The 27,511-nt window shown below is 32.8% G+C and overlaps 1 protein-coding gene across 1 annotated transcript in view; it reads right to left on the bottom strand.

Moving 5' to 3' along the window:
• LOC128172124 (neurocan core protein-like) overlaps positions 1 to 26,532 on the bottom strand; it is a 184,665-nt gene extending 158,133 nt beyond the window's left edge. Inside the window, exon 1 of the mRNA XM_052837890.1 lies at positions 26,358 to 26,532. Coding sequence (XP_052693850.1) covers positions 26,358 to 26,484 — 127 coding nt within the window. The 5' untranslated portion in view covers positions 26,485 to 26,532. The remainder of the gene's footprint in view (positions 1 to 26,357) is intronic.
• Positions 26,533 to 27,511: the final 979 nt, after the last annotated feature.

Raw genomic sequence — 27,511 nt, forward strand, 5'->3', positions numbered from 1 at the left:
CTTTAATGCATGGAATCTGTAAACGGAACACATAAAAAGTTTTGATCTGGTTTCAGCTAGATAACAACAATTGTCACAAAAATGCTGAACCTCGATTGTACACCGTTTATCCGAATTCTTAATATTTTAGTGTAGAATCCAATAATTGTCCTATATTGCATCAAATGTGGGATATTGTTTATGGAACCAATATAAAGTACACCATAAGAGCGCTACTGTGTTGAAAATTTGTTCGCATGTGACATTTTATAGCGATTTGGCCTCAACGAGAAAAACAGCCTGCAAGTCCGGGATTGTACATACTACTGATGCCTGCAAGATGTTGAATAACACTCTTTACAACATGATAGTATCCTACTGTCAGCTGACTTGTTTGTTAACTATGTTCACAAGTCGTGGTTCAATTGTATAATATCCACAAATAGACTCAACCAGTATCAAAAACATCTCTGATCTGGTTTCAGCTAGATAACAACAATTGTTACAAAAACGCTGAACTTCGATTGTACACCGTTATTCCAAATTCCTTTTATTTTTGTGAAGGATTAAACTAATAAATGTCCTGTATTGCATTAAATGTAGGCTATTGTTTATGGAACCAATATACAGTATACCATAGGAGCGCTACTGTGTTGGAAATTTGTTTGAATGTGGGATTTTATAGCGATTTGGCCTCAACGAGAAAAACAGCCTGCAAGTCCGGGATTGTACATACTACAGACGCCTGCAAGACGATGAAAAAACACACTTTACAACATGATATGAAATATTGTGAAAAACATGTTTCATTAATTTTATCCTACTGTCGGATGACTTGTTTGTTAAACTATGTTTATAATTCGTGGTTCAGTTGTATAATATCCACATATAGACTCAACCAGTATCAAAAACATCTCTGATCTGGTTTCAGCTAGATAACAACAATCGTAGAAAAAACGCTGAACCTCGATTGTACACCGTTATTTCGTATTATTTAAAATTTTTGTGAAGGATTAAACTAATAGTTGTCCTGTATTGCATCAAATGTGGGTTATTGTTAATGGAACCAACATAAAGTATATCATAAGAGCGCTACCGTATTGGAAATTTGTTTGCATGTGGCATTTTATAGCGATTTGGCCTCAACGAGAAAAACAGCCTGCAAGTCCGGGATTGTACTTTTATACTACAGACGCCTGCAAGACGGTGAATAACCACACTTTACAACATGATATGAAATATTGTTACAAACATGTTGCATTAATTTTATCCTACTGTAAGCTGACTTGTTTGTTAAACTATGTTCATAAGTAGTGATTCAATCGTATAATATCCACATATAGACTCAACCAGTATCAAAAACATATCTTATCTGGTTTTAGCTAGATAACAACAATTGTAATAGAAATGCTTAATATCGATTGTACTCCATTATTCTGAATTCCTTATATTTTAGTATAGGAATAAACTAAAAATTGTCCTGTATTGGATCAAATCTGGGACATTGTTCACGGAACCAACATAAAGTATACCATAAAAGAGCTTCTGTGTTGGAAATATTTGATTGCATGTTGCATTTTATAGCGATTTGGCCTCAACGAGAAAAACAGCCTGCAAGTCCGGGATTGTACATAATATAGACGCCTGCAAGACGGTGAATAAACACACTTTACAACATGATATGAAATATTCATAAAACATGTTGCAATAATTTTATCCTGCTGTCAGCTGATGTACATATATTTGTTTAACTTTGTTCGTAATTCGTGGTTCAATTGTATAATATCAACATGTAGACTCAACCAGTATAAAAAACATCTCTGATCTGGTTTCAGCTAGATAACAACAATTGTTATCAAAATGCTGAACCTCGATTGTACACCGTTATCCTAAATTACTTATATTCTAGTGTAGGATTAAAGAAATTATTGTCCAGTATTGCATCAAATCAGGGCTATTGTTAATGGAGCCAACATAAAGAATACCATAAAAGCGCCACTATGTTTGAAATGTGTATGCATGTGGCATTTTGTAGCGATTTGGCCTCAACGAGAAAAACAGCCTGTAAGTCGGCATTGTACATACTACAGACGCCTGCAAGACGGTGAATAAACACACTTTACAACATGATATGGAATATTGTTAAAAACATGTTGCTTTAATTTTATCCTACTGTCAGCTGACGTGTTTGTTAAACTATGTTTATAATTGGTAGTTCGATTGTATAATATCCATACATAGACTCAACCAGTATCAAAAACATCTTGGAGACTCGGAAGCGTTAACAGTTTGAGTTATGATGACTCTCCGCTCGTGCAGGTTCAAACTATTTTTTATAAAGTTGGAAATATAAAAATGATTGATAAAAATTAGTGCTTCGTTTGCGGTTGGGAAGTTAAAAGGCTTTTGAAAACAAGTCGACGGTCACATCATCAAATGGATAAAATTTGTGGTTGTATTTAACATACAACATACCTCCGTTGAATATTAATGTGTTCACATAATTGACATGATTTGTAAGTGACTTAAAAAGGGCACATAGATTTGACTTTATTAAGATTCAAAAATATTGTAAGGATGCGCTTGGCCATTGCATAACAGTATTAGTTGAAGGTAAGACAGTTAATGAAATGCGTCTAATAAGTGTTTTAGCTTTCCAGTTGTTGTGCATGTTTTGCCTTTTTATGCATGGAATCTGTGAAGAGAATAGATTAAAAGTTCTGATCTGGTTTCAGCTAGATAACAACAATATTTACAATTGGTGGTTCAATTGTATAATATCCACATATGGACTCAACCAGTATCAAAAACATCTCTGATCTGGTTTCAGCTAGATAACATTTTTATAGGGATGTGGCCTCAACGAGAAAAACAGCCTGCAAGTCCGGGATTCTAGATACTACAGACACGGCAAGACAGTGAAAAAACACATTTTTAGTATGGTTTAAAATATTGTTAAAAACATGTTGCATTTATTTTTTTACCTACTTTCAGCTGACGTGTTTTTTTTTTTAACTTTGTTCATAATCCGTGGTTCATTTGTTATTATCCACATATAAATCCAAACAGTATCAACCAAATCTTTGAGATTCGGAAGAATTATCAGTTTGAGTTATGATGATTTCCGCCCATGCAGGTTCAAACAATCTTATTTTCTTGGTTGAAGCTATAAAAATGATTAATTGAAATTAGTGTCTCCTTTACAGTTGGGAAGTGAAAAACTTTTTAAAACATATTTTGTAGAGCTTGTTATGAAGCCAACGGTCAGATCATAAAATTCATGTATTTAAATTTGTTGGTTGTATTCAACATACAATATTTACATTTACTTTCTTTCCCCCTTGCATTTGAGTGATATTTACGCATAACACAGAAGACCCAATCAGCAAATTTGGTGCGTATGAATACAGCCTTCCTTTAGAATTTCACGAAAAACAATACTGACTCTCCACGAGACTTCACGCCAGATCACGACCCGATATTAACCTACGCTGTATAATATTTCATTGATGTAAATACATTTTATTAGTAAGATGAATTCAATTGATTAATTTCTTAGTAAACAAAAAGTATATTCATCAAACTACAGAATGAAAAATAAAATTCTTTTATAAATTATCAAATCTTTGTGCACTATTTTTGTCAGCATGATTCGGCTGTTCCAATGGCTCTTCCGTTAATTGCACATCACTGTTTGAATAAGGCAGAGATTTTAAAAAATAAATTATGTTTTCGGAAAGAGAATAAATGTTAAAAAACGTAATCCGTGGTTTAATTGTATAATTTCCACTAAAGACTCAACCTATATCAACAAAAGTTTTGAGACTCAGAAGTCATAACAGTTTGAGTTACTTTGCCTCTACAGTCAGGTTCAAACTATCTTGTTTTCTTAGTTCGAACCGTAAAGATGATGTTTAAAAAATAATGTCTATAATACGGATACGAAGTCAAAGACTTTTGAAAACATATTTGTAGAGCTTGTTATCAAGTCAACGGTCACATTAACAAATATTTAAATTTGAGGTTGTATTCAACATACAACATACTTCGGTTAAGTGTTACATCTGTCCTTATGATTGACTTCATTTTTGAGTGACTTAAAAAGGGCACCTGAATCTGACTTAATTATAACCTGGATGGAAAAATATCATGGAGATGCGCTTGGCCATTGGTTAACAGTTATATTTGAAAGTGAGTCTCTCTATGAAATGCTTGTAATAAGTGTTTTTGCTATCGTGCTTTTTTGTCTATTAATGCTATGAAATATGTCAAGGAAACACATTAAAACTCTGATCTGGGGTCAGCCAGGTAACACCAATTGTTACAAAAGCGCCGCCTTTCTACTGTACACCCTTATTCCCAATTTCTTTTATTTCAGTGTATCAAATCTGGGCTATTGTTTATAGAAGCTATATAAGGTATATCATTAGGTCTATACTGTGCCTTTGCCATTTTCATAGACATGCAGCCTCAACAAGTAAAACAGCTTGCAAGTCTGGGATTGTACATACTACAAAAAACCAGCAAGACTGTGAAATAAAAACACACTTTACAACATTGAATAAAATATTGTTAAAAACATGTTTTTATCCTACTGTCAGCTGACAATGTCATGCTTTTTAACTATGTTAATAATCCGTAGTTCAATGGTATAATTTCCACAAACAAACTCAACCAGTATCAACAAAATCTTAGAGACTCGGAAGGGTTAACAGTTTGAGTTATGATGACTATCCACTCAGTTTCAAAATTTTATTATCGTAGTTGAAGCTGTAAAAATGATCGATAGAAATTAGTGTCTTATAGGCGCTACTGTATGGGGAATTTGTGTGCCTCCATGAAATGACTGTACCATAGGCGCCTTCAAGACAGTAAAAAAAAAACACATTTTACAACACTGTATAAAGTACGGTTAAAAAAAATTGCACTGATTTTGGAAAACTTTCAGCTGACCATCTTTGCTAGCCAAGGGGTTTCTGTTTACTTTGCTCCCCATAAACCCTTGGTGGATTTCATTACGAAAACTCGGTGATGTGGATGCGCTCTCTAGCGAGCATATTGCATATATACTTTTTGATCGAAATAAACAACGGGTTATATACACATCATGGCATAAATACAACTTGAAAACATGTTGACTACCGAATATCGCAACATAATTAACGATGCTTTTAGTAGTGATTAAATACAAATTAAGTTATAACCCAAGGAAAGTACGGGATGTTTTCTTTATAGTGTTTTGTAAGGACCTGTACTGGGAGTGAAAAGTCGCCGATTTCTATGAAAGCTTTTATGCTATAAAACCAGGTATCGTTATCGTGAATAAAACACAGCTCACTGAACCTTTAAAAGCAATAACCATAAGCCATGGTAAGCAGGAACGTATATACTGACGTGATAGGCAACTTCTACATTCGCCATGTTTACTTTCCATGCTATCACGCGAGCCTTGACAAGTTTGTAGAACTATGTTCAATCACCAGTAAAATATATAGGTTTTTAAAGCGATCTGGTAAGACCATTGTTGTGGAGGCACTGTACCCGAGTTTTCGAAATGAAATCCACTTCGCTCCCCATAAACCCTTGGCTAGCGAAGATGTCAGCTGACATGCTATTTTAAATACGTTAATTATGTTTATAATAGTGTGGGATTCTACCTACTTCGGACGCCTGTAAAACAGTAAAAACATTTTACATCATGGTATAAAATATTCTTTAAAAAGTGTTAAAATGCTGAATTGTATTTGAATGCGCTTGATCCTTGGTTAGCAGTCTTTTTCAAAAGTAAGATTCTTAAAAAATGCGTCTAATTTGTATTCTGAATCTCGCGCCCTTGGCAAGAGGAATGTTAATACAAGTTATCGAAAAATTATATCATTTATGCGAACCATGAGTACTAATTGTGCCCCATCATTGACGGGCCTATATTTGTATAATATGAAGCAGAATTTATTAAACGCTTGTACCAGAAAAAATATAAATCACTCGCTGTGGCCTTCAATACTTACATTCAGTATATCGACGACATATTACTAATTAACAATTGTTACTTACGTACTTATGTTGACTCGATATATACGGGCGAACTTAAAATAAAAGATACTATAGAGTCTGTTTTATCTGTTTCATATTTGGATTCTTCACTGAAAAGGGACATGGGTGATAACCTAAGAACAAAATTTTATGATAAACGTGATGACTTCAATCTTTCTATAGTCAACTGTCCTTACTTATGTAGCAGTATATCTTCATCAAATGCGTATGATAGAGTTTTAGTCTCTCGATCAGTTTGATACACAAGGGCATGCTTTACGTATAAACAATTTTAAGGCGAGGTAAGTTAAAGACACAAAAGTTCATAAAACTTTTATGGTCGATACTAGGAACCTGTCCGCAAATACAATCTTCCACTGGGTCGCATGCTGATCGACTCTTTTTTTTTTTACTTATTGTTAGACCATAATTAATCATCTAATTATGTAGGTTTTCTTTCAGTTTTCCGATGACTACAAAGAATACACGGTGGGTGTGACCTGTCACAAGAGGATACTTGCAAATACATGGTAGCTGATCCCTCCTCTAATTTTGTTTGCTTTGCTCCTATTTTGTAATCTTTTTTTTAAATTTGGTTTTGATTACAGTTTGTATTCGCCACGTCATTTTTATGCCTTTATTGTGTATGAATTTTGTGTGTGCCTATGGCCTGATAATAGCAAAACGCCTCAACAAATAAAACAGTCTGCAAGTCAGGGAAGTTAAATACTTCCGATGACTGCAGAACAGTGAAAAAAACATAGGTTACAACCTAGTATAGAACATTGTTAAAAACTTATCGCATTAACTTTATCCTTTTGTCAGCGAACATTTTTTTCTTCCAATGACCATGTTATTTTCTCAAAAGACTGAATAAATAAGTTGAAAGACAATGTGCAACTGTTTTGACCCTCTAAGTGAAAAGTATAATTTGTAAAATATACTTATGTTCAACTGTTGTGATCTCCTCAGTAATCTTTAAAAATGGCTAAGGGTTCCATAATATATGAGTTGTGATTTGCCAATGAACTCTATCATTATTGTTCGCTAATTTGGGATTCTCTTAGATAACTGTTTCAATGGAACAGCGTACATGTAATAAAGTGTCACTGCTATGGTTACTTAAGAGGAATCTGTACCCTAATAATACAAAACAATGTGATCCTATGTAGAGGCCTTATCAGTGCATAAGATTCAAATGTTAAGATTCTCTCATTGAAAAATATATATGAGTACTATTGTTGTTGTTAACTTCTCGGGTGGTTGAATCAATAGCTTAGGGTACCAATGAATAACTGTTGTAATCTTCTAAGTAGACTATCAAAAGGTCGATGATTTAAAGGTTCCGAAGTACAAGTGTTGTAATCAGCTATGTTGATTGTATCAAAAGTGTAGTTATTTCTTCAGTGAAGTGTATCAGTAGCCTCGTATACTTAAATGATTCATCCTCATAGTAAACTGTGTCAAAAGAGCCAGGTACTAATTTGTTACTGTTGTTATCTTCGTAGTGGACTGTAGTGATCATACATCAATGCATAAGTGTTTTGACCCTTTCCTGTACTTTATCATTTGATTATGATATGTATGCGTACAGTCAATTCAAGCATATCTTTTACAACATACACCATAGCATAACATAACATTGAAATCGCATAGCATAACATTAGAAAGTCATACCATAGCATCAAAATCATAACATAGCATGCAATCTCATACATTCTTATTCGTCATATCATACCATAGCATACTATAGCATAGTATACAACATGCTTTTAACTCGATTTCAAATGCTTTTATAAAAAAGAATAAATGTTCACATTGCAGATTAGTGGTAAACTTTGGCTTCTAATTATTTAACATTGATATGTTTAGAGCTCCCCTGTGTATGGAGGTGTTTTTGTTTAAATCGCCTAACATACCATAGCATAGCCTAACATACCATATCATTAACCATTCATTTCAATTCCTCATAGAATAGCATAAAATCTCCTAGCATTACATTTAAATCTCATAGCATATCATTTGAATTGCATATCATAGCAAAGCTAAGGTTGTAAAAGATATTAATGTACATAAAATGACTGTAACAGTTGTAGTTTTCTTAGCAATCTGTATAAATAGCATATATATTGAACAAATGTGTATGATTTGTGATCCTGTCAACGTACTTTTTCATTACACTGGGGCACTTACCTCTAACTGTTGTTAGTAGATAACATTAACTTTCTTACTACATTTATCAAATATCTACGTACTGATGTAATTGATACTGTATAAGTACAAACTGAGACGTACCTGAAATAATATGGTATTTGTTGTTTAACATGTAGGGAGAGGGCGAATTAAGTTTTTATAACCTGTGCCTAATCCCATTGCAATATATAATGCAATAAAATATGTTCAAATTAACTGTTGTTATTCCCAAAGTAATACAGTATTGATAGCATATGATAGTATTTAGATATCCTCTGATCCTCTAAATGAACTCTAATAATTGCATAACTTCGTAATGTATAATCGTTTTATCCCTCTTAGTGGAATAATATTGTTACAATGACACATAGAACCAATATATAACTGTTGTCGTCCTTTCAGTAGACTCTGTCAATTGTCTTTAGTAACAATGTGTAACTGTTGTGATCTTCTCCGTCGACTATATCAATAACCTACGTTACTGATGCATAACTGTTGTAATATTCTCAGTAGATTTTTTCAATGGCCTAGAGTATTAATGCATAAGGTTTGTGAATCATTCAGTTAAATCAGTGAATAGCCTAAGATACAAATGTGTGAATATGTTGATCCTCTAAGTATTCGGTATTAGAAGCATACCGTACTTATATAAAACTTAATGAAAAGTATCAGTAGCTTTGGTTTTCCTCTCAGTTGATTAAATCAATAGCAAAAGGTATCCATGTTGAATAATTGTGATTCTCTAAATACACACTAACAATATATAGGGTTCTAATGTAAAAGTGTTGTAAACCTCTCAGTTCACTTTATCAATATACAAATAGCATTCAGTACTTCCTTAACTGCTGTAATCCCCTCAGTGGACTGTATCAGATGCCGTAGGTCCTGAATTGTAAGTGCTTGACCCTCCTTGTGAACCGTATCAAACACTTTGGGAAATAGTGTATAACTGTTGTGATACTCTTTGTGGACAGTATTAAAGCTTCAAGTTCAAGTGTAACTGTTGCTATCTTCTTAGTTGACTGTATCAATAGCTTAGGACACAATTGTGTTTTGCGAAGCTCTCAGCGAACAGTATCATATATTTTAGATACTTATTCGTACTGTAGTTAATTTTTTCAATTATATGTATCAAAAGCTTAAGGCATTGCGACAGTGGTTGTGTTGTGATCCTGTCAGTAGACTGTATCATTATTTCAAAGTACGAATGTACTCATTTAGAAATGATGTGATTTTTCAGTGTGTTGGCAATGTTAATAATTAAGGAATAAGGAATCATTCTTTGAGTATTTTGCGGTGATAATTTCGGTCGGGGTGTGATCAAATCCAATAAAGCCCGAAGGGCTTTATGATAGATTTGATCACCCTGACCGAAATTATCATCTCATAATATTCAAAGAATGATTCCTTATTACTTAATATATTTATATAATTTTAGGCCATCATACCATTATATACATTTAAATGATAGATAAGCAAAACCCGCTGGCGCCTCGATTTGGCGTCATTTGTATTATGGGTTATATAGTACAAAATCGATACGTAGTGTTATCACAGGCGAAGACACTGGAAAATGTAAATATAACTAAATAAAAGCTGCTGTGATTTTTTTATTTGACTGCGCATATATCAATAAATTACGGTACATGAATATTTGTTGGGATCACCTTGGATAACTCTATCATTAGACTTAGATACTCATGTGTAACTAGTGTGATTTCCTCAGTAGTCTGTATCAACAGCTTAGGGCACCAAGGTGTATATGTTGTAATCCTCTCAATGGACGTTATCATTATTCTAGGGTACTAGTTTTTGTAAGTGTAACTAATGTGATCCTCTCTTTGGAATGCACTGAATGCATAGAGTCCTAATTAAAATGTTGTGATTTTCCCAGTGGATTCTATCAATATCTAAAGGTACTTACCCGATGTGATCCTCCCTGGCTGTGATCATTTTTCTAAAAAAGCTAATATGTAACTGTTGTGATTTTTGTAAGTGGAATGTGCCAATAGCTAAAGTTATTATGTAAAAACTCTTATGATCCTATATCAAAAGTCAAGGATACTTACATGTATATATTTCTATAATTGTGATCACCAGGTAAATGATTCCGTGTCAAAGAGTCAATGCTTCAACTGTTGGGAAACTGGACATCGAAAACAGCAGTGTAAAAATGAAAGGGTCTGCGGGGTCTGTAGAAAACTGGGACACGCTCCTGGGTCAACCGAATGTAAGCATTACGTGGATCCTCCGACAACCGGGGAAGTGGTAGTGTTTCAGGGCATGTCCATTCCACTATCCAACTTTTATCCGTGTTCTATCAATGTGTTTGGTGAGAAGCACAACTCCGCTCCGCAGAATATGCTTATCAGCTGACTAAAGCAATTCGCGCAGATGCAGCAAAAAAAGTGAGAAAAGCGGAAAAGGCTTTAGACGCCAAAAGAATTGGACATAACATCAGGGACCCGCAGGACTGGCAGAGTGAAAAAGAGGCAGTGATGGAAGAAATAGTCAACGCCAAGGTTGACCAAATCCCCGAGATCAATACCAAAGTGGAAACGTTTAACAACGACACCATGTATTCTGAAGGTACGTTTGACATGGAGTGAGGTACAGGACTGGACCTCGATGCCACCTTACATACCGATCCGAAAAAGTGGCCCTATGAAAACAAACTAGGGAAAATCTATCAAAAGATTGCTTATAAATTCGGCAGAAAACTCCGCAGTGCTTCCTTCCCGCGTACGAAAGGAGCGACAAATGAGAGACAGCCCAACATTGAGGAACTGCTGAAAGATGTGCGGAATGACAAGAAGGGCAAGAAAAACGACAAGTGCGGTGCCCGTAAGTAAGTAAAACGCCCACTATACAAATAATAAAGATAAAAGCGTTAGTGTACTAAAGAAAATCTTGAAAACATTTTTTTTTTAAAGATTGCTGGTTATCAGGTGGGAAAACTTACGAACAAGGCTTAACATGGTGTAATGGGGATATAATGTCCCTCAAAGTAGGATCGATTATGTATTTACTTCAGAACAGTTATCATTTCCAATGAATAATATTTTTCTAAGAAAGGCGCCAAACATAGACAATAACAGGTTTACAGATCACTTGGGTATATTTCTTGAACTCTATACTTGTAAAAATCCCCGAGGGGCTGGACATTGGAAGCAAAACAACTCCCTCCTCTTTGTAGACTGTTACAATTACCCGGAGTAGGAATGTGCAACTGTTGTGATCATTTCAGTAGACTCTATGTATGGTTTAGGTAGCAATGCATAGCTTATGTGACCTCTTAGTGGACTGTGTCAACATCTTAGGGAGCTAGTATTATATGTTATGCCCCTGTCACTAAATTGCAAAGAGTACTTATGAAAATGTTGTGATTCTTTCAGAAGACTACACAAATAGCTTATGGTACTAAGTTGTGATTATCTCAGTGGAATGCATCAATACCCAAGTGAACTTTATAAATAACTGTAAGGAACTAATGTGTAACGTTTGTGTTCCTTAATGTAAAATCTAACAACATATTTGGTACTTACATGTAACTGTTATACTCCTCTTAATGGACTCTATCAGTAGTCTAGGTCACTTAGATGTAACAGTTATCTGGCTCTTACTATGCAATATCAGTTTGTGATCCCTTAAATAGGCTGGATACTTAAGTTTAAATCTTATCTTGGAGAACAGTATGAATAGCATAGTTTATATGTATAGCTTTTTAGGGAACTAATGAATAACTGTTGTGATCCTCTCAGTTGACGGTACCCTTAGTGTAAGACAATAATGTTTAAGTGTTGTGATCTTCTCTGTAGTCTGTATCACAAGTCTAGGTCATGTAGTGATCTTGTCAATGGACTGTACGATTATCCTAGGGTACATTTCTTTAACCATTGTGTCCTCTGAGTGGATTGTATCAATAGTATAGGATACTGATGCATAATTATAACATGGTACAATTTCAGTTGATTGTATCAAAAACGTAAGATGCTATTGTATAAGTATTTTAATCGTCTCATTGGAGTTTGTTAATAGCTTTAATTATATACTATGGTTTCATTAAAATTAAAGGGTATCAATTTTCGTGGATAAAGTGAAAATCACAGTTTCAAGAATACTTTAATTCGTGGCCAATAACCCTATCAATACACCATATAAGTGGAAAATGCAGTTTAATGAATATTTAATTTCAAGAATAAACTTAACAACGAAATAAAAAAAATTGGTATTCAACGAATATTGATGAAACCACAGTATTGAATATACTTAGAGGATATCAACAGTAATTAACATTACACAGTTTGAACAGTGTTCAACCAGAGCTATCACCACATGTCATCTTTACTACCCTAGATTTGTAATAAAATCAACTGAGAGGATCAGAACAGGTATACTTAAGTACCATTAGGTTTTAATTCAGTCCACTGAAAGGATCACATTATTTATCATAATGTACCCTTGGCTATTGTTAATATCTACTGAAAGGATCACCATTGTTACTAAGTTGAACACTAGGCTATACAAACGCAAAGAGCTAAATAACCATAGAAAAGAATACACACTATTTCTTTGTTTTACACGATTGATAATAGAAGAAATAGTAAAAAGTATCTCCTAAAAAAAACAACAAAACAAACAAAAACAGAAACAAAACAAACAAACATCGATCATCTCCAAAAGAATGAAATCAACGGGCTATTATTGGGGTTACCAAATTTTTCTGTATGTGCTCAAAATGGATTGATAATGGACTAACATCGATGTACTATTGTATATACATGTTTTCAGATTGTATTGATACAAGTTTTTACGGTAATTCTTGTCATTTGTATATTTATATCTGCTTTCAGTGTCTACGTACATGTCCTCATTCATAGTAATTGACAACTTTGGTTTGAGATCTATATACAAAATATATTCATGCATGCTCTCGTATATTTGGATTAGAACACTTTTTATACTGCTTATAAACAGAGAGTCATGTATAAATTTTAGAACCAGGTACATATTATGCATACATTGGCAGGATAACAAAATTGTATATGTTTATATGAAAGCTATAATTAAGAAATAAACTTAATGTCTACTCAAGTTATACGAGGATAACCTTGGTTGGGGCAGTTTACACTTTTAAATCTGCGAAGCGAGTTATAAAAAAGCGTAAATTGCTTCAACTTAAGTAATACGAGCATATCGAAGGTAGATATTGAGTTCATTCCTTATAATTTATTTTTCTGGAATTTACTGTACAAATTAGATGCCTTTAACTTTTTAAAATCTAATTAAACTGTTCAAAATTTAAACATTACGTCAAGCGGATTAGTACGTTTTTGACGTTGATGCATTGTGGCGTGTCTGGAGACATGCAAACAAGATTTTACGTGTATTTTCTGTTCAAACTCTTCTGTCGACGATTAAAAAACACATCTTATCAGGCTGTCAAGTTTAAGTTATTATAAGGTAAAATGTTTTGATAAATTATATAATGATCACCCAAATAATAATAATACGGGTTATATGTTCAAAGCGTTAAATCAAAATTGCCATAGAAAATTAGACAAATTTGTACACACAACCTTTAATCACAGAAAATTAAAACGACTTATATAATTTAATGCTAAAGTGACCTATAGGTCAAATGGGCCGGGTGCAGTTTAGTTTATTTGGTTTACAGTATAAATTACAGTGTTTATAAAGCAGAATGTCACTTTAATAAACGATTTACTTATATTTTCTATTGTAAAAATGGATAAACACACGTTCTTAAACTAAAACATTAATTCATTGTTAAATACAATGGTATAAGATTAACTTACTGATTAACCGTATTGACTCCGTAAGAATAGGTAGATGGTTAGTCAAAACATTGTAAATGAAACAAACTGTCTTTATATGTGAAAGAATAGATGCATTTATTTATTTTTTTAATTGATAAACTTGAGGGATTAAATTCTAAATCAGTTATATTATTTGTGATATTTTTTCATAATGAAATTTGATGTGTTTTTATAAATAATAAATCTGATTGTAAAAGAAATAGTAAATGAATTGCATTGTTTTTTTTTTTTAATCTTAAATGAAAGAGATAGACTAAAAGATATTTCTTTTAAAAGTATTTTGTAAACATTAACCGATCAGATCTATTGATGTTTTTATTTATATATGATATTTCTTTTCTTTGGGTGGATAATGTGTGTAAAATGCCTACACATGGATAAAATAGAAGGCTGAACCCTGTAACAGGTTGCAATGTAGATAATATACTAATTGTTATTATAGTTATTAGTAATTAATAATTTTAATGAATTAATTAGATTTATTCATTTAGAATTTTTTTTAAAGTTCACATTTATGAACAGTAAAAAAAATGCCGAACCAATTCGGAAATTGTTTTATGCGATTTGTTTATATAAGATGCATAGTACTGTCTCCTTAAACATTGCTTTTTTAGTTTAAAAAATGATTGATAACTCCATTTTTTGTTATGCTTAACAACCCATAATTAAAATAGAAACTTTCATTCATTTCTAATGAACTCACAATATTTTCTCTGAATATAGTAATCAAGGCAAACACAGGTAAATTCTACTTGTATCCTTTAAGAGGATCCCATAATTGCCTAGTTTAACATGTATAATAAGGTGTTTGTTTGGCAAAAATTCGTTTGGGGAATAAACTAACATGCGTTTGAGGGTGACATTTCACATAAAGCAATTTTTCAAAACGAGAAAATATCTTAATTGTACCAATAAACTGCATACGAAACAAAGAATCAAAACCCGAAAATAATTTTTATTGTTTTTAATCAGATGCAGGAGTTTAGACTTCTTTCCTGTCCACTTCTCAATATATTCAGCCAGTTTTACTCAGTGGTTTTACTTTTTAAGACACAAGGGCAGGTTAAGAATAACAATAAAAAAGTGAACACAATATCTGCAACAAAATGTAAACAAAAAGAATAAGGTGGCAGGGTATTTACAAACCATAATGTTCGGGTATTTAAAACATTTTATCGCAAGCTTAAATAACTTATTTACTTTGAAAAATAAAAGCTCCTAAAATCATTTAGAAAAAAAATCTAAATACAATTTTTTTCAAAACAGATTATTTATCTTTCAACGATATATTAGCTACTTTGAACACCGCAAAAAAATTTTACCTATAAAAATCATTTGTATTTTTAAAAAAATATTTTAACAAACAAATAGAAATAACCTATTTTCTAATCTTAAAAATATTGAAGACGAAAAAAATTGACGAGAATTTTTGTTGTAAAAATGGTAGAAAAAAAAATGATAAATCAATGTTACAATTCCAAAACCAATTATTCATCAAGGTTTTAAATAAATCAATTAATTACTTATGAAATTAAAAACCATTAATCAACAGATTAATTTATTAGTCAATTGGACAAGTTTATAACAATACCAAGTTCAACAGTTAAAAGGAATAACACTTAAGAAATGTGCTTAGATGTCCTCTATGCATTTAAAGCACACTTGATCCGCTCCCGACGCAGCGTTTTAGATCTGACCCACATTCGAGTCGGATATGACGTGTTTTGTTTTGAAGTATATTTAGCAAACAACGATGAGCACAAATTTATCGATTAAGTCTTAGAGTCGGATAAAAAGATGCATTTTTTTTCACAGAAAATTAATAAGAATGATTAGAATACATGACATATTAACATAATAATTATCACATTTTCCTATGTATTCTGTTAATGATTTTTCGATGTTGTTAATTGCAAGAGTCACAATTAAATCACTCATAATAAGATATTTATGTTTATGTTGAGCGTTCGGCGTAGGTATGAAATTAAACACTTAATTAAATAATGTCAATGTGTTTATTCAACACACAGTTAAAAAGGCCCACAGTGGTTACTAGTTGACCACACATATTATGATTTTAATAATTCATTGCTGGTGATAATAAACATTTAAGGATTAAATGAAAATTTATCGTTTAGAAAATAGTTTAATGTTTTCATAGTGAAAATGTGTACTTAAAATAGAATTATCCTAACACCCCCCCCCCTCCAACATGTTAATAAAGAATTAATAAATGGTCAGTCAGGAATAAGGCCGGAGTGGTTTTCTCCCTTCGTTTGCACCTATGTGATAGTTAAACTTAGGTGCAAAAATTCAGTAATAACTTCTAAGGACTTAGGTGCAAAGAAAATTGTATAAGCTAAATCATTTTTTTGTTAATTTTCTTTTTGTCCGAAATTCAGATGTTTTTTTCTTAAAATCTTCTTTTCTCCCGATGTCATCATGAATAATCTCTTAAAAGATACATTTTCCCTATGAAAACAACCATTGGCACCTATGTGACAACTCAGACGGTTTACACCTAAGTGACAAGATTCGGTTATATATATATATATATATATATATATATATATATATATAACTTAAATAAATGAAAACACAAAGATCGAGTAAACATAAACGCTTTCATTTTCTTCAGATGTATTACAAAACTAACATGGTAACGTTTGTTATGACGTCTTCGAGAAAGACTGATTCTGATTGGACCATCAGGAATATTAACCAATGAAATTGAGTTAAACATTAGCTGTCAGAATGGCCGGTCTGGTCAGAAGTTGATGTGGCTGCAGAATAAAAGTTCATTATCGAGAGTATTTAAGGAATTTTATCGGAGTTTTTGTATGTAAGTAGCGTCCATTTGATGTAAGATTTTCAAAGATTAGTGAGAATGTTTCTCGACTTGTTGCAATACTGCTGTTGTCAGAGGCAAAATCCCATCGTGAGCCCTGGACCGGTAAATGTCCGAGTAAAAATAAACTGGCGACTTCGAGAGAATAATGACGTATATCTCCGCTATTTTAAGACTCATCAACTTGAAATTCGGCATGAGTGTATCTCAGACATTACTTTTCTAAATAAAATACATGCATATTGCGAGTGTTTTAAAAATTAATTGATTTATTAGGCTTTTGAAGCGAGCAGTTATATTTGTATTTGGGTCAGAGTTCGACCCCTTTATTTATTTATGGTTACATTGAAATTAATGTTAAAACGGGCTTGGCCCCTGTGATTTTAACGATGCATTTACAGGTTGTTAAAAGCAACCAAAAAAAAATCATTTTAAAAAGTTTGAATCGCTGATGAAACAATAGGTTAATGAAAATATTTACGGATAAATTTATTGTTCTACCTTTTTATCTAAAATTCGCGTTTATTTCGATACTATAGAAACATGGGATAATTATAATTACAACTCTGACGGTTTTGAAGAGCTAGAATCAGATTTATTCATGTATCTCAAGAATTATTTTAAACAAGCTGGACAGTAGAAATCAAACAGATATATAAAAACGTTTGCATACAGAATATATGGTAATCTTTTTAACGTTATTTGGTGTTTGCCGTGTTAGATAGAAATGCGCGTAAAGTGTTTGATACCCGCTATGTAAATATAGTTTTCTACGTAATGTGTCTATATTTAGATATGGTTATCAAGCGATAAAGATATTTAAAGCTCCTTTCCACTTTAGGGGATAGTCCTCCTTTTTTTGCAAAACCTTCTTTGCAGCAATTTTGCTGTCTGATTTTACGAAATAACGTTAAGCAACTTGACTAACATAACCCATTTTTTGGGAAAAGAATATTTTCTTTCAAATATAGTTTACAATATGTAGGCAAATGCAGTTACAATAGTATACAAAATCTCTAAATATCCAAGTTAATGGCCCCCCCCCCCCCCGGCTAAAAGTGATATTTTAGATGTATTTACATACATGTAGTTGAAAAAAAACCTTTCCAATTGTCTTCATTAACACTACATGTAGGATATGTAAATTTACAATTGACTTTCAAATAACATCTGCTATGATTACTTATTTTGAAATGAACAAGAATCAACGTCTTTTTATTGTTGTTGTATATGCACACAGTATATATGTTTGAAATTTATTTTAAGTTAAGGCACACATCACACTCTTTCAGCATGGTTTGATAAAAGGAGCGAGAAACCAGCATACTGGTAGATAAGATATTCACTAAATATGACTGTTATATTGATTACTTTAAATGTGTGCGGGAAATGACTTAAGGAAATAGCCACAAGTTTCATAGGTAAAATATGTTTTAAAAAAATGCTTTAATTATGAAAATCTGAAGGGTATACATGTAAGGGTAATTCTAAGTGATGTGATGCTTTTATCATGATAATATCATGCAGATATATGTAGTACCGAATAAGGTTTCTTATTAAAGGGGGTTGAACAACAATTCATATTAACTAGATCTCGTTACGAGTAACGAGTAGATCTTCCGTCCGATTTGTTTTATACGATACAATGAAATATCAATACTCTCTGCCAAATTTGAAGTCCTAGAGAAACTAAATTGTTTGTCTCGAGACTGGAAACGGACGAACGAAAGTGATTAATGAAAATAAAAGCTGGGTTTCTTTATACATTTGCGTAGTTTACATCACTGTTTATCATGCTAGATGAAACACCAAAGACAATCGGTTAAACTTGTTTAAAACATGAATTGTTTGAACTCATCTGGTGAGTACCGGAAGTGACAGTTGACAAAATAAAACCTGTTAAGCACATCTTCAATAAATTGTTTATCATTCATTAAAGTTCGTGTCTCAATCACTTACAGTGACTAAAATCTCGCGGGTATCAAGTTTGTAAAAATGATAGGTACCAAAGATATTTGATACAACTCACTGGAAGTAGAATATGTTTGCTCATTTAACATATATCAGATCGTGTAATGATATACCGGTATTCATTCCATGTAAAAACAAATAAATAAAAAAATTAAGTGCTTCACGATGACGACCGGAAGTGGCGACGATTCAATCAAAATAATGTAAATACGGATACATACTTAGGGCTATCATCCTACAGAATTTGGTTGTTCAAGTCATCACCGGTTTTGAGATTTCGTGGAGTCATTGTTTTTTGTCTCTTGACAGGAAACGGCGAAACGGAAATGCTCAGTGAAAATAAAAAGTTAATATTTCTGGAACATTATACACTTCTACTAAAAGTCTTTATTGTTTATCAATTTTACCAAAATTATCAAAGAAAAACAGTTAAACCTTCAAACAGCTAGATTTGTTTGAACCCTTCCGGTGAGGACCGGAAATGACGATTGACAAAATAAAAGCGATTAAACGCATTTTTTATCAAATGGCTATTATCTATAAAAGTTTCGTTTATTGATCACTTGACTTTCTGAGATCTCGTGGGTAAAACATTTATTTAAAAAACGCTTTCTGTGATATTTGAGATATCTCACCGGAAGTAGAATTTTTTGTTTTTATTTAACATCGGATACATGACATATATCAGGATTTTTAATTATATTTCATTTCTATATGAAACGAATTAAATGCAAAAGAAAAAATAATTCTTTTTGTGCTTCCGGTGACGACCGGAAGTTATGACGAACAAAACAAAATAGTTTAAAGACATCTACCAGTATAGGTCTATAATCCTATAAAGTCTGAATGCTCAAGTCCTTATCATTTTTTAGATCTCAATGTCACAAGCTTTTTGTCGCGGGACAGGAAACGGACAACAGGAAATGAACTTTGAAGAAATGAAAAATGGATACTTGAGATATAAGTTTTTTCTGTCACTCCTAAACATTTTAAGAAAATTGTACCCAATTTTTGAGCCTAGTGAGCCCTTAAGAATGGCGCCACTGGCATAAAACAAAAACAATAGGCACAACTTCAGACTATGGGCTACCTATCCTGAAAATTTCACATTCATATCTCTGATACTTTGTGAGAAGAAGCGTGCGCAAAATGGGTCGTAAAAGTTACAAAACCAGCGATAAATTGGTACCGGAAGTGACAACGGCACAAACATTAAAAAAAATTCAGATTACGTCCAATCATCTGTGAAAACATGGTGTTAATCTGTTGGATGGTTACCGAAAAATCACGTGCACAAAATTTGTGATAAGAAAAAATAACTAGATGCTGTCATTAGACAGTAATATCAGCACCAAGTGTGTGTCACTAAATAACATTGTTTTGTACCAAATTAATTAAAAACGAAGGCCACATGCAAGCTCTGGTAATACATTTAAAAATTATAATTTTCTTAACTGAAGGATGAGATCCCTTCCAAAATGATAATACACATGAGCAACACTTTATGTGCAATTTGGGATTGAACTGTTTGCAGTGAATATTCAGTTAATCAATATTAAATCTTAACATTTCATGTCATAGAAAGTATAATGGGCTATATAATTATTACAAACAAAATCAAAAATTAAATTATGCCCCCTCCCCGTGGCGGTTGCCGATTTTAGATTTGCTTCTGTATGCCTACATGTACATCATCGTGAGCACAGATTTAGAGAAGGGGTGGGAGTGAGTGGTTTAGACCACACCCCCCCCCCCCCCCCAATTGAACATTCATTTATATCCATAGTGAAATTAACAAAAATACACCTTAGATCCCATTGCTCTTACAGATTTGTAAACGTTCTAACCCATTGCGCTTCAATGTTAGGTAACATTATTGTGGGGGTAAATATTTAATTAATATTTAATATACTTAATTGTTTATCTCAATAGGAAGTATACATCACAATATGCTGGTGTCCTGCACCACCTTAAAGCTGTTATTTACCTAATAAAATAGTGAAAGTGGATTTGAAGAATAGGTCATAAAAATACATGCATGTTACAGATATCTGATCTTTGTCTGAAGTTACGTACACAACACAGGTCTGCAGGTCTCATTAACGGGTACTACTTTTACCCAGCTCTTCGATAAGATGGGTTCACGTGTATACATACATGTATGTGTTTTCCATATGCAGAAAATGATTAGTTAAGATCAGCTATAGGAATTCATTATTGTGTTTTAATTGGATTATCATTATGATGTTGAGCAATATAGGTAAGCATATGCATAATACATGTAGTAGCAGTAGCACAATATAATGAGATGCCAGCATACATAAGTTCTATTTTTACTTTCTAAATGTGATCTCCCTTTGACAGCATACTGTATCATCATCTTTTAATATTTAAATAAGCTTATCATCGTTACCAATCCTATCGCATTTGTAAAATTTCTGTCATTTTAATTGCAAAAGTTATTTTTTTCATTTGTCAGACTTGCACTATTGAGTTGACCCCATTTTGACCCTGTACAAACAATTTCGTATTAAATTTGTGTATTACATGTATGTAAGACTTGTGTAGTCACACTTATCATTTTTATATGAGTTATAATAGGAAGGAAGGAGTATTTTTTTTCTAAATGTATTATAATGCATCAAATACAATGTAGGTCATGACCTTATGGGACTGTTCTGACCCCACGAAACAGGAAAATACAAATTATCTTCTAATGTCAATATAATGCATCAAAAGGTGTAAAGTACATTAATGACCCCCAGGTAACCCAACCCCCCCTTTATGAAATAGGAAATGATGATACACTGATGATGATCTACATGTATATATTTTGTTAACTTCTGAGATCTGAGATCCTCGATCCTCATCCCTAAACCATAAAATTTATTCTTGCTCTTTGTGTCATTGCGCATAAAATTGTACTATAGATTGTGCCCCCTTTGAGACATTCTGACATTCTAGAACTTGAAATAATAAAGAATTTTATCTTATTCATATGTAGGTTTGATCCATGTGGGTAATTCCTAGCCTAATGATGACACTGCTTTGTTTAGGAGACTTTACAATTGTCCCAAATGGGCGAATACACATGCATATAACATTTTATTTATAAATCTTAAAAATTGAAATAAGCAATTTCCAAAGTTTTAATGTGAATCAGGAGAGAAAAAGCAATCAAGAAAATTGATTTAATATTTGCTAATGAACACATGTAAGAAGACTGAATCTTTAGAACCAGGTTAGATTTTTTCGGGGGGGGGGGGGTTGAATGTGGAGTATTAACATTTATAATTTGAATCATTTATTTTTATTAATTTTAACTTGTCAATGAATACTAGTTATTGATCCCAAGGTAGAAATATGACCTCTTATTATATCTCAATAGATCATTTGTCAATTATGCAAGGTGTTATGTAATTTGTTTTAAGAATACCATTTTTTACCAGTTTATAAACGTTTTTAGACACCCAAATTATTTTTTGATTTTAATAGATCATTCGACAATTAAGGGGGGGGGGCAGTTTATATTTGAGTTTGTTTTGGGGTGGGGGTTCCAAGTCATATATTTGACAGTTTTTTAATGTAATTTAAAATAAGACTAATATAAGCCATACTACAGTCATGAACATGAATAGTATAGAACAAAACACAAACTAATACATGTATATATACATAGGAAATATTACAAAACATAGATGATTGATCTATATCTGGGTTCTTAAATTAAATCATATATCATGTACATATTGTATTATTGTTTCTTTGTTCATGGCATTTCAGATGGTATGTAGGTCATGATCCCAAGTGATCTTCCTGAAATTATCAAATATCATAAAAACCATTGAGACCCCCACCTTAATCCAAAGATATTATTCCTCCTTAGGTCATGGCGCATCAGATCATTATAGCATGTAAGTCATGACCATCAGGGGTCATCCTGACCCCCTTAGAATCAGAATTTGTCAATTATCTTTAAATTATTGATGTTTGATGATCCTATCTCTATTTAATCTTTATTATTAAGTATCCTGATTGAAATTTGGAGACTTAGTGTTTTTGCACGGTTCTTAATACATTTATTATTATTCTTCGTCTTCTTCTTCTTCCTCTTTCCCGCTCAGAACTTGTTTCTCATAGATGGCTGAACAGAACTGTTCAAAACTCAAGGATATGATAGCCTGCATATCTAATTGTGCACCCTGTTTTTTCTCATTTTGGGTTAGACAACCACTTTTCGGGGGGGGGGGGGGTCAAAAGGGTGTGGGGTCTAACATTTAACCTTGTAGGAAGAATTGTAGACTCTATTGTAAATGGTAACTAGAAAACGGACAAAGATAATAATATAGGGTTTTCATAATCATATATTGACTGTCACTGACAATATATATAGGGTTTATTAGATCAGACCCCTGGGGTCATCCCCATCCCCCAGGAATTTGAAATTACCATATATCAGAAACTGTTATAATCATGAACCCTAAACCATATATATTCATGTTTCTGATGTCAAGGGGCATCAAATGTTATGTAGGTATTTGGGCCTGTGGGTGGTTCTGACCCCCTCAAACAACAAGTCCCTTAATATCTTCCAAACAGTTGAGATCCCCACTCTTAAACCATATATATTCTTGTTCTTTGTGTCCAGGGGCATCGAATGGTATGTAGGGCATGGGCCCCGGAGGTGTTCATGCCCCCCTCTAACAGGAAGTGCATGAATATCTCGAAAACGGTTAAGATCCCCACCCCTTAACCATATATATTCTTGATCCTTAAAGGGCATCAAAGGGTATGTAGGTAATGGGCCTCAGGGTTAAATTTAAAACCGTAATGCACATCTATGGAACAGTTTCTATCATATCCCAAGATATGATGTGTCTATCCATTAAATCATAAAAAGGAGTTCTAAGATCTATGTTTTTTTGAAGTGATAAACATCAATTTTTTGCTACTTTTTGACTCCCTGGATGAAATTTAAATTTTTAAAACCTTGCTGCACATCTATAAAACAGTCACTATCATATTACAAGATATGATGTGTCTATCCATAAAATCATAAGAGGAGCTCTTGGATCTATGGGGTTTTTTGAAGAGATAAACGTCAATATTTTGCTACAATTTGACTCCCTGGATGAAATTTAAAACTTAATTGCACATCTATAGGACAGCCCCAATTATATCCCAAGAGATGACGTAGCTACTCAAAAAGTTGTAACCGGAGTTCTGGGAACCATACTTTTTTGGCAAAAAAAACGTCATATTTTGTTGCCCACTGACCCCCTTAATAAAAAAAAAATTATGGAACCTGATCACACTTCAATGTGACACCCCAAATCATATTCTAGAAGATCATTTGGCTACTGCCAAAAAAAAATGACGTTTTTGAAACCAGTTTTGTTGTAAAAAAACAAAACAAAAAAAACCCGTCATTTTTCAGCCATTAAATGACCCCCAGGACAAAATTGAAAATTCCGAAACCTTATTGCGCATTAATAAGATACCCTAAAACATATTCCAAGAGATGATTTGTCTACTGTTGAAAATAAAGGAGGAGTTCGAGGAAGAAGGTTTTTTTTTGTGAAAAAACGTCATTTTTTACCAATTATTTGACCCCCAGGACTAACAGAGAATTTTTGAAACCTTTTTACAAAACAACATGATACCCCAAATCAAACTCCAAGAGTTCAGTTTGCTGGTTTATAAGATGTAAGAGTAGTTTGAGAAAGTAAAACGTGACAGACGGACGGACGAACGGACGGAACAGGGTAACAACAATATACCCGGACTTTCTTTAGAAAGTGCAGGTATAACAATAATAAGAAACTGTATGAAAACTACAAGATCTTCCGTTTCAAACTTTAAAAAGGTTAAGTAAATATGTTTTACTGAAAGAGAGCCCTATGAATTTATGCTAAATGGAGAGAAGGGCAAATGGTGGGGGGTCACTTAAATGGCCATAATTTTCTTAAACCTCAATGGAATTGGCAATATAACGCACACTTTTTCTCAGAATTGCATAAGCTTTCAAATATTAAGACAAGATATCGTTTCAGAGAATAAAAGTGTGAGTTAAAGCAGTATTGTATAAAAATTGAAGTAGGAAGTGAAAAAGTAGAAGGGGTCTGGGGTCTTGTTTATAACTAGATTGTGTTTGAAATCCAATAAATGCCTGATAATTAAGGCATTAAAGGCGGGGGGATCCCCCGCCTCCCGAGTCTTAGAGACTACCCCGGTTAAAGGTAAGTTATAGGTAACAAGTGACAGTTTCGGATAACAAGGGGACTAACTCCCCATTAATTAATTTTTTTTAAAAAAGATTGCCTTTAAAAAATAGAATATGTTTAAAATAATATTTTTGTTCTTTAGAACTGCAACTCAATTTTTAAAGAAAGTATCTGTCCCATGGGTACTTAATGCTAAACAAAAGTTTTTGTCCCATGCTTTTCCTTTATGAAAAAAAATCATTGTTCCATGCCTGTTTGTACCGGTCCCATCATAGCAATACCTTTTGCCTGGTCCCAAATACATTCCAATATTTGGAACAAAGCAGTGTTTATAATACATCAGCTTCAAAAGTTTTATCAAGAATGAAACGATCCGCCTTATGTGAGTTCAAAGCAACCCTATCATGTTAATAGGAATTTTAAGTTAATTAAAAACAGACCTTAAAAAAAAGGACATAATAGAAATTAAATCAATGCTAGTATACAAGAAAATAACAACAGTGAATTGACACACAGCTGATAAAAATACAAAGAAAAAAAGCACTCCGAGTTTCTTTGTAAGGAAGTTTATCCCGTGAATTCATAACCTTAGATAAAATGGATCAATCAATGGCACACTAAACATGTACTTAAAGATGCACTATGCTTACTTCTTCTCTAATAAAAATATTGTTTGAACTTCTTATAATGGTGGATATATCAATTAACTCGTTAACATCACAATGCTGAAACACCAAACAATCATCGAGTCAAGTGATCTTGCGCTGATGGAAGCCATTTTTTTAATTTATGAAATGAATAACATTCATAAGCAGACAGTCTTAAATAAATTTATACATGCATAATAGATTCATACTTTATATCAAATTTGCCTAGGGATAAGTACAATGGCATGAGGAATTGATGACGCAGGTTTGAAATGAACGTTCAGTATACAACGAAGACAGGAATGTTTGACCAGTTCTACTTAAAAACAAGCAAGCTACGTTTATAAAGCCTTGGATCGAGATTTTTAAAGTTGAATTATCAACAATAAAACGGATACAAACACTATCAAGACCAGGCGTAGAGCTAAAACAATTTATATTTGACAACTCTTTGAGGTGTTCTGTTTAAAAGAAATAAAAATAAAAAAATGAAATGTGCAAAACATATCCTTCGCACTTTTTTTTTCTAATAGGCGAAAATAATTATAAAAAAATGGCACTTGTTTAAAAGAAAAGGTAATTTGTATAACACAAAACAAAAGTTTAACGGTTTAAGCCTTACTGTAAGCTTCGTTACAAGGTCGGGACATCTCATCGACATGACATTTGTCTTCATACAAAGGCTGTCCATCAATACCGTCCATGAAACAAATGCATATCGCCACGTGAATCAAGTACACTCCATACATCTTTCTTTCCTGTATCTAAAACAGTAGCTCACAATTAAAAAGTATACACAAGTAAAATGCAGAAGGGATTGGATGATAACCTATGTTGATATGAAGAAAGTGTTAGTCTGCTAAATACTGTCAAAATATTCTTTGAGATAATACTTGGAAAAACAAAGAGAAAGTAAACAATTCTCTATTTATATGTTGCATGTATCTTAAGCAAAAGTTGACGTAATACATTTAGGAATTTTGTGAACTATGTGTTTAAGCAGCCAAGGGTTTGGAGAAAGCTAGCAATATATCATTACAATGTGTAAAGTGTTAATTCCTTGGCTTGCGCGGGCTATCATCTAGTGCAATCTAAAATAACCTTCAATTTTGCATGAATCCTCTTAGACGACCGATTATATTTTGTACTTATAAAACACTTATGAATGACGTCTTTTTTGCCAACTAGAAAATGTGAGTAAGGTTGATGATTGCTATTGAAACTATTTTTCAGCGTTTTAGAACAAGAAGCTTACATGATCTTTAATATATAATTTGATTAGCGTTGATCGAATTGAAAAAAAAAGCCTCAAACACATTAAATTACATCAGCAATATAAAAAAAAGTATGAATTGATTTGCTATATGCCATATTTACATATGTTTGTTGCATATATTAGACAATTGAAAACCCTCTATCCTTAAAGAATAAAAATCTGGATTTTTTTTTACACCATGTAAAAAGAAATAAGGTTAAAATAGTAAAAAATTGATTTGATGACAAAATATCTACAAAATTAAGGTCAACTCACAGGCAGACGTTGTGTTTAAATTCGTTCATAGTTCTGTGCATTCAACCTTTAAGAAGTAAGCGTATATTCTAATCAAAACCCGAAAGTTTCAGTATGGCTCTACCTATGTTGAGATTACTAAATGCTAGACAATTTTGATATGGGTGGCCTTATTTGTTTAAGAATGACAAATATCTCTTTTTTGAACCTGAATGGCGATTGTACTTTTTAATGAAGGTAAGCGGTTTTCTGACTTTTGAGATGAG

This window comes from Crassostrea angulata, chromosome 2, assembly GCF_025612915.1.
Source record: "Crassostrea angulata isolate pt1a10 chromosome 2, ASM2561291v2, whole genome shotgun sequence".
Lineage (NCBI taxonomy): Eukaryota > Metazoa > Mollusca > Bivalvia > Ostreida > Ostreidae > Magallana > Magallana angulata.